Source organism: Bos indicus, chromosome 19, assembly GCF_029378745.1.
Source record: "Bos indicus isolate NIAB-ARS_2022 breed Sahiwal x Tharparkar chromosome 19, NIAB-ARS_B.indTharparkar_mat_pri_1.0, whole genome shotgun sequence".
NCBI classification, from domain to species: domain Eukaryota; kingdom Metazoa; phylum Chordata; class Mammalia; order Artiodactyla; family Bovidae; genus Bos; species Bos indicus.
This window is the reverse complement of record NC_091778.1, coordinates 47,092,618-47,101,230: the sequence shown is the minus strand read 5'-3', so window position 1 is coordinate 47,101,230 and position 8,613 is coordinate 47,092,618. Positions and strand designations below refer to the sequence as shown.

Here is an 8,613-nt window from a genome sequence, read left to right as displayed (position 1 = left end):
GAAGCTCCGTGGGTGAAGGTGAAGATGAAGTTGCTCAGTCGTGTCCGACTCTTTGTGACCCCGTGGACTGTAGCCTACCAGGCTCCTCCATCCATGGGATTCTCCAGGCAAGAATACTGGAGTGGGTTGCCATTTCCTTCTCCAGGGGATCTTCCCGACCCAGGGATTGAACCTAGGTCTCCCTCATTGGAGGCAGACACTTTAACCTGAGCCACCAGGGAAGCCCTAACAAACAAAGCAGCTCTGTGGGCAGATACAGAATATTTTTAATGCCCCAGTTTATTTTTGTCACACGTGGCTTTGCTCTGTGATAGTCTAGAGGCACATGTCCCAGGGTTCCTGGTTCACAAGGGATCTTGGGTCAACATGCTCTTCTTTACCTTAAGGCCCTTCCTCTTGTGGAAGCCTGTCCAGGACAGGCTAGCCTCGTGGGCCTGGGCCTGGGCCTGGGCCTGGATATGGCCCAGCTCTGAGGGTGGCGGCCTGAGCGGTATCAGCATGGCCATTGGCATCAGTGGTAAGAGCTCCTCTGAGACCCCAGAAGGGGTACTCGACAGGTCATCGGGCTCCAGGTTGGCATCGCTCCAGCCCTCGGAGCTGTCACTGTGGCCTTCTGGACTGGCGGCTCCATCCTCAGATATGGTGACAGTCTCAGCCGTGCCCTCCCCAAGGCTGCTATCTAAGTCTCTTGCCAGGGTGGAGATGGTGGCCCCCTCAAGCTCGAAGGCTCTGTGGATGTCTGCTGCATGCTCCTGCTTCTGCTCAGAACCAACTGAAGGGGCACCGCAGAGCCCTGGCACAGGCCGGGTGAGGGCCTTGCCTCTAACCTGGCCTGTCCAGAAGAGGGTGAGCTCTTGGCGGCAGGCGGCCACGGCCAGGCTGGTGAGCAGGGTGCTGGACACCAGGTAGAGCAGGGCAGGCTGGCCCATCTGCATGAGAGCCATGGCGAAGAAGGTGACCAGCAGGCCCACAGCATAGGCCGCTGTGCAGGCCACGAAGTAGACCTGCCGCGAGTGGATCTGCACATCAAAGCGGTGACAATAGGCCACCAGGAAGCCGGGGACCACGATGTCACCGAAGCCGAGGATGGAGAAGGGCTGGTCACACAGGGTCAAGGCCGAGAAGCTCAGCCGGGGCACCTTGAGGACCATGGGCAGCCTCTCATGGCTCAAGGAATCTGCCGGGCCCGAGGCCACGCCAACCATGATGCTCTCGCCGGTCCTGGTGAGGAGGGGTGTGATGAATACGAAGAAGACGTCAAAGACTAGCAGGGCCAGCAGGAAGGAGGCGCAGCTCTTGAGGGTGGGCAGGCGCATGCGCCGTAGGACGAAGAGGCAGTAGGCCACGCCCAGCGTGTCCTGCAGCAGCCACGCCCAGCGGTCCTCGTTCCGATAGGCGACCCAGAGGACCGTCACCACCAGGCACAGGCCAGCCAGCAGCAGCAGGGGCAGCTGCAGACAGGCCCGGCGGCCAGGCAGGAGCCACTGGTCCTGCCACACGGGCAGGTGGCGCACCACGGGCACCAGGCAGCTGTAGAGGCCGGTGCCCGCGCCCAGCCCGAAGATGGCGATCATGATGTAGACAAAGCAGTCGTAGAAAAAGTAGAGCAGAAGCATGATGGAGCAGGACATGGTGACCACCGCGCCCGTCATAGCCGGCGTGAAGTCCACCGGCGAGTCCTCGTCGTCTTCTTCCGGCCCCCGCCGGGCCGCCAGGGCTCTCTGTGGAGGGTGACCGCCGGGCCCCCCGCCCCCTCGTGCCCGGTGCCGCTGCAGCCGGTCAGCCTCAGTCACGCCGGCCCAGTAGCCGCCCACGGCCACGGTGCCCACGGCTAGGAGGAAGATGACCACCATGTTGTAGTCGAGGATGGGCTCTGGGGGGGCGTACAAGGCCACGTGGACCCTGTTGCCCCCGTGGGTGTGGCTGAGGATGTCTAGCATGTCCGTGTAGCGGAGCACAGCCACGGGGATGGTGAGGTCTGGGAGGGGCTTGTGGGGGTTCTGGGCCGCCGGGGTGATGTCTGAGCACTGTTGGTCGCTGACCCGGCTCACGATGAGCAACCCGTGGGCGCCTCGGCCCTGAGCCAGCCAGCCCTTGTCGTAGAAGCTGCAGTTGCCTCTCATGACCATGGCGGTGGTCCGGTGGAGGGGCCGCTGGCTGGCGGAGCCGTCCGGGTGGGCCTGGTGGGAGGAGTCCTGGCCTGGGCACCAGGATGCGCCCGTGCCATCGTGCAGGGGCAGGAGCGGGGCGTGCTGCAGGTCCCGGGGCAGGGTGACATAGTCGGAGCGGAAGAGGATGCAGTAGTCCTTGCTCCAGTTGTCCGACACCACGTGGACCACACCGTACTCCCCCTGGGCTGTGGTGCTGGCCAGGAGGAAGAGGAGGAGGAAAAAGAGGAGGAAACCCAGGCACGCCATCCTCCTCAGGCACCTACCGCTGCGTCCCAGTGTGGCAGCTGCCCACGGCCCCCTGACCCCTCCCAGGGCTGGGTGTGGCCCTCTTGTCACAGAGCAGCTGCTTGGCCGACAGTCCAGGAAACCAGGGCCACACCTACCTAGTCACAAAGCTGGGCAGCCTCTGGGGATCCTGTCCCCCAGCCCTGCCTCCAGGTGGAGAGGTCATCTGCCTAGGAGGAGCTGGACCAGGTCATTTGAAACAAGAGGTGGGGGGATGGGCTTGAGGATCCCAGACAGGATTCGGGACCAACCTCGTCCTTTACAGACCCAGCAGGTGCCTGGCCCTCTCTGCCTATTTCTCTAACTGCAGAGAAATGACATTAGATCAGACGGTTTCCTGGGCCCCTGGGATCCCTGACCTCAGCGATGTTGTACATTTTTATCAATCTCTTCCTGAGTGCCAGGTACTTTTTCTGCAATCACAACCTCCTGCAAGGGGGTATTACTACACCCATCCAGCACAAGGCTGTGAGCCCTCCTTCAAATGATGCCCCTTGGCACAGGCACATGACCGGAACTTTGTTCCCAGACTAACCAGGATTTAGGAAAGACCACGTGGCCATTTCTCGCTGTTGGAAATGAGCAGAAATGAAGTGAGTCCCTCAGAAACCTGGGCAGAGACCATGGGGCTCCTTGTCCATCTCTTTCTTTTTCTCACAAGTCACTCATGAACAAGCCATTGTCTGTGGAGAGGGGGATGATGTCCTAAGAGATGGGGAGAAAGGGAGTGAAGGAGCCAGGTCCCCGGATGCTTGCATGGAGTATGGGATACTCATTGTGGACTGTTAACATACATTATCTTCCTTAAGCCACAGGTTTCTTGTGAGTCCGTTAACAGCAGCTTTGTTGTTCAGTCGACAAGTGGTGTGTGACTCTTTGCAACCCCAGGGACTGCAATGCGCCAGCCTTCCCTGTCCTTCACTATCTCCTGGAGTTTGCTCAAACTCATGTCCATGGAGTCAGTGATGCCATCTAACCGTCTCATCCTCTGTCGCCCCCTTCTCCTCCTGCCCTCAATCTTTCCCAGCATCAAGGGTCTTTTCCAATGAGTTGGCTCTTTGCATCAAGTGGCCAAAGTATTGGAGCTTCAGCTTTAGCACCAGTCCTTCCAATGAATATTCAGGGTTGATTTCCTTTAAGATTGACTGGTTTGATCTCCTTGCTGTCCAAGGGACTCCCAAGAGTCTTCTCCAGCACCACGGTTCGGCTGAACCTTACCCAAATATATCCACTTCGTGGATGAGTACACTGAGGCTCAGAAAAGCCCACCCCATGGGCCCTAATCCCAGCCCTCAGATCCAGCTCTCACTCTGGACGTATGTCACTTAGGTGTTGCCCTGTCCTGGGAACTGCCCGGGGTCAGCCTGGCTCCCTGACTGCTTGACTGCAGCTCTAATCTCTGCCCCAAGGCCTTCCCCACTGCCCATTCTTGACCTTCAGGCCCTACCTTCAAGGACAGCACCACCACCACATTCCAGGAGACCAGAGGCCCATCCTTAACATGTCATGATCACAACTCAGATCTTCTTTTCTTTTCTGTTTTTTTTTTTTTTTTCTTTTTTTGGTTGTGCCTTGTGGCTTCTGAGATATTAGTTCCCTGACCAAGGATTGAACCCATACCCATGACATTGCAAGTGCTGAGTCCTAACCACTGGACCACCAGGGAGTTCCCAAGCCTTACTTTCTTCATTCCCTGGAGGAGAGGATGGTAACCCACTCCAGTGTTCTTGCCTGGAGAATCCCCTGGACAGAGGAGCCTGGCGGGCTGCAGCCCATGGGGTCGCAAAGAGTTGGACACAAATGAAGCAACTTGGGGTGCATGCAAGTTGTGAACTCCACATCAATGAGACGGCAAATCTCCAGCTTTGGATGCTTTGAAGTGGAGGGTGAGCTTAAGGGACCTTTGCCAAGAGGTTGATGAGTAGAACCTTGTAGACTCTGACAGTCCCCTCCCACCCAATTGGTGACATTTGTCTCACCCACACCTGACTTGACAGGTGTCAGATATTCTGTATGATTCAGATTGTGTCTTTCAAAGCATCAACCACATTTTTGTAAGAAGTAACAACCCTGCTTGTTTGTGCATTTCTGTTTCATCCATTCATATAACATTTAATTAGATTACAAACAGTAATTACAATGACAAATTAACTGTCAGAAACACTTTAGGGAACAGCGACAACTGACTGGTGAGCAGATCCCCAGCCAGTGAGGGTGAAGTGTGAGGGCCAGTGGAGGAAGCTGCCAGCTGCCCCTGCCCGGGCTCCCATTGCAGAGAGAGGACAGGTATATCAGTCAGGGGCTGTCAGGGAAGGGACGGTGGGCCTGTGTAGTTCTTATGAGAGTGGAGCAGTGTCTAGACTGGGTTCACCTCTCTGCATCTGAGCACCCAGATGGTTGGTACAGCAGGGCTGTGGTAATAGAAATCTCTCTGCACCGTCTCCGGCCCCCACTTCCCTGCCCCAGCTACTGATGTTCAGCTAGACTCTACTTCAGGTGGAGTCCTGGGGCTTTAATAAAACTGAAGACTAAGACACCTACCGGGCGTAGCTATTATAAATATAACAAAACAGATAATAGCAGGTTTGGGGGATTTGCCTGGCAGTCCAGTGGTTGAAATTCCATGCTTCCACTGCAGGGGGTGCAGTTTCAGTCCTTGACTGAGGATCAAGATCTGTGCAGAGCAGCCAATAAATAAATAAATAAAAAGTTATTTAAAAACAGAAAAAAACAAACAGATTTTGGCATGGATGTGGAGAAATAAGGATTCTCATACGTTGCTGGTAAGGATATTGTAAATGGTACAGCCGCTGTAGAAGACACCTGGTGGTCCCATGGTAGGTTATAAACAGAAATGTATCATGTGACCCAGCAATTCCTCTCCTGGGCGTATACCCCAAAGAACAGAAAACAGCTGTTCAAACAAAAAATTGTACTTGAATGTTTATAGCAGCACTCCTCACAATGACTTGGAGTAGGTGAAAAGAACCCCAACATCCTTCATCTGATGGATGGCTAGAGAACGTGTGGTCCCCTCGTAAGATGGAGCATCATTCTGCCCTACAAAGGAACGAAGCTCTGATCGTGCTATGATGTAGACGGACCTTGAGAACATTAAGCGATGGAAAGAAGCCAGACACGAAAGGACAAATCCTGCACGACTCCACTTTTATGAAACATCCAGAACAGGCAAATCATCAAGACCAAAAGCAGGTGGTGGTAGCTGGTGGGAAGGAGAGCTGTGGGTCTGGGATTTCATCAGAGCAATGAAAAAGCTCTGGAGCTGGATAGTGACAATGCTGGTACAACATCGTGAGTGCATTTAATATGCTGAATTGTACACTTGGTTGAAATGATAAGTTTGATGTTGTGTGTATTTTACCGTAATTTCATTTTTATTTATTATTTTTAATTTATTTTTTGGGCTGCACTGGGTCTTCGTTGCTGCGTGTGGCTACTCTCTAGTTGTGGTGTGCGGGCTTCTCATTGCAGTGGCTTCTCTTGTTGAGGAGCCTGGGCTCTAGAGTAGTTTCAGGCTTCAGTAGTTACGGCTCGCAGGCTTAGTTGCTCCTCGGCAGATGGAATCTTCCTGGACCAGGAATCGAACCCATGTTCCCTGCATTGGCAGGCAGATTCTTAACCACTGGACCACCAGGGAAGACCCCCAGTTTTCTAAAGAACAAAACAAGGAGCAACTTCAGTCCCCTCCAGGAGTACTGTGCTCAGGACAGGCCTTGTTGTACCTGTCCTGGAGTTCATCAGACCAGCATGTGCCCTGATTTGGGGTTCAGAAAACACCCCCTGAAACCCGAAACAGAGGCCTCTCCTGCCTCCCCCTCTGCCATCTACCCTTGGGCAGCCATGGGATCAAAAGAATTCTCTGGACTCATTCCCTCCTAGGCTCTTGCCAGGACGCAACTCATCAAGGCTTTTGGGTGTCTTGTCTAATTGCTGCTTCCCCAGATCCCCCATCTTGCCCCCCAGCCCCAATGCCAGCCCCCAGTCTTGGATTGGCTCCTCTCCAAGGCCACTCTGCCCCTACAGCCCCCTGCAGGAGGCCCTGGTAGGCGCAGTCACATGAATGGCTGATGCTCACTCCCCAGCCTGTGTTTCTGCTTCAAGACTCCGCAGCACCCTCCCTCCCCATGCCCCCCAGATTTCACCCCTTTCCTTGAGGGCATCTTCCTGGTCTCCAGCTTCTGGTCCCCCCCAGCTGCCTCATCTTAGCTATGGCCTGGACTCTCAGGGTCACCGCCCAGGGCAGGCTGGGACAGTGTCCCTGCCTTCTGTTTGGGGACTTAGGTGGTGCCTGGAGTTATTTTGAAATGATGATCATTGGTGTTTCTAGTACACCAAGACCTCTGAGAAATATACTTGGTCCAGGCCTCTCTTGACCTGAGTCTGCTTAGCAGCATCTGCAGGGGTTGTGGGAAAATGGAAGGAAAAGAATAAGAGGTGATGCTCTGAAATGAAATGGAGCAGGGACAGGGCTGGGGACTCGGGGAGGGTGGGCTGGTTCAGGGAGAGGGCCACAGGAGGCCCATGGCTTTACAGGCACAAACTTCTGCATCCAGCTTCGTCTCTGAACCCTGTTTGTCCACAAATTGGAGAAACTGGGGAATTCCCTTAGAAGAGGGTTGGCAGGAGCAGTGGGGCAGGAAGGGGAACTCCACAAGAAATTCAGCTGTGTAGGGTTTAAACACCATGGGGGCCGAGTGAGGCCGGCCGGGTTTCACATCTAGCTGGGCCACTGCTGGGTGCTCCCAGGCATGTCTCTCAACTTCTCTGGGCGTCACTTCCCCCATCTGTTAAATGGGGATAACAGATCTTGCCTCATAGGGTGGTATGAAGGGTAGATGAGATCGGAGTGTGGGGGGCTTAGCAGAGGGGCTCCGGGTGAGCACTCAGTGATGGTACTGCTGATGGAAAAATGCAGGGAGCACCCCTTCTGTTTGAACCAAAGGTGGGAAGGTGAGTTTGAAGTCAGGGGGCTGCACGAGATGAACTTGAGGGACCCCCGAGCTGCAGACCAGTGGCACCCTCACATGGGCTGGGCGTGGAGACCCTCAGAGGCTTCTGGTGGACGTGGGCTGTACTGTTTGCAGTTAGACATCATTTTAAGGAGTGGAGGGGTGCAGGGTGTTGGGAAGGTAGGGAAGGAGTTGCTGGATGTAGAGAACCCTCATGGCTCTCACCCAGTTGGGCTCGGCAGCCTGACACTGGCTGGGCCATCTTTGGGCCATGCTGGTATTTGCCTGGGACTTCGCCCCCATCAGACAGTCTGAAACCCCCAGTTCTTCTTGCCGTCTCCTCCCCCTAGAGCCGCTTTATCAGTCCTGGCCTCCATAAACCCAAGCTCAGTGACTCCAGTTAACTGATGGGGTGGAAGGAGACCTGGATTTGGAGAAGACCTTTGATCTCAGAGGAGTCCACTTGGCCTCAGTTTTCTCGGCAGGAAAATGGGCTGATTCCATTTTCCGTGAATGTTATAAAGGATTTTGTGGATTGCAAAGCAGTCTGCAAATGCCCATAATTAATTATTGTCTGGATTCTAAAACCTCCCTTCCTCCTTGATCTGCACCCTCTGCCCTCTTCGGGTTCTGGGGTGTCTGTTGGGGTCCCACTCTGGGTCCTATTAGCAGCAGCAGGGGGCTGAACAGGCCTGGAGGAGAAGCCAGGGACCCCAAAGCAGGGGCTATGCTGTCACACTCAGGGAGGTGGGGAGCCAGAACTGGAAAACCCAAACTCCACAGGGTGGTTTTTCCTCTACTGGTGATCTGAGCCTGCGAGGGAGGGTCTAAAGGAGAAAAGGGCTCAGGTCAAATTTGAGGGAACTGCAGCCTCTGGGTGTGGCATGGAGAAAAATTCTTCCCAGTTTCATAGAGGGGCCTGTCCTGCAGTGATCCCCCACCCTGCAGCTGCCCGGCCCCTTCCCACAGTGTGGTGAGGTGCATGTCTCTTGGCCCATCACACCTCCCACAACCCCAAGGGACCTCCCTTCCCACCCACGCACAAGCCAAAGCTACGAGCAGAACGACCCTCAGAAACCCCATTGGGGGCCTTGCCTTGAGCCCAGCCCTGGAGCCCACGGAAGGGTTAAACACTGCACACCTGCCTCTGGCAGTTCTTTGCAACCCAGATGTTCCCAGCCCCTTGG

At 55.0% G+C, this 8,613-nt stretch overlaps 1 protein-coding gene across 1 annotated transcript; it reads right to left on the bottom strand.

Annotated features, from left to right (window-relative positions):
• Window positions 1-261: 261 nt before the first annotated feature.
• On the bottom strand, window positions 262-2,483 carry SPPL2C (signal peptide peptidase like 2C). The gene has a single exon (XM_019980756.2). It carries the CDS (start codon window positions 2,415-2,417, stop codon window positions 345-347), a length of 2,073 nt encoding a protein of 690 aa, XP_019836315.2. The 5' UTR covers window positions 2,418-2,483; the 3' UTR covers window positions 262-344.
• Between the last annotated feature and the right edge of the window lie 6,130 nt (window positions 2,484-8,613).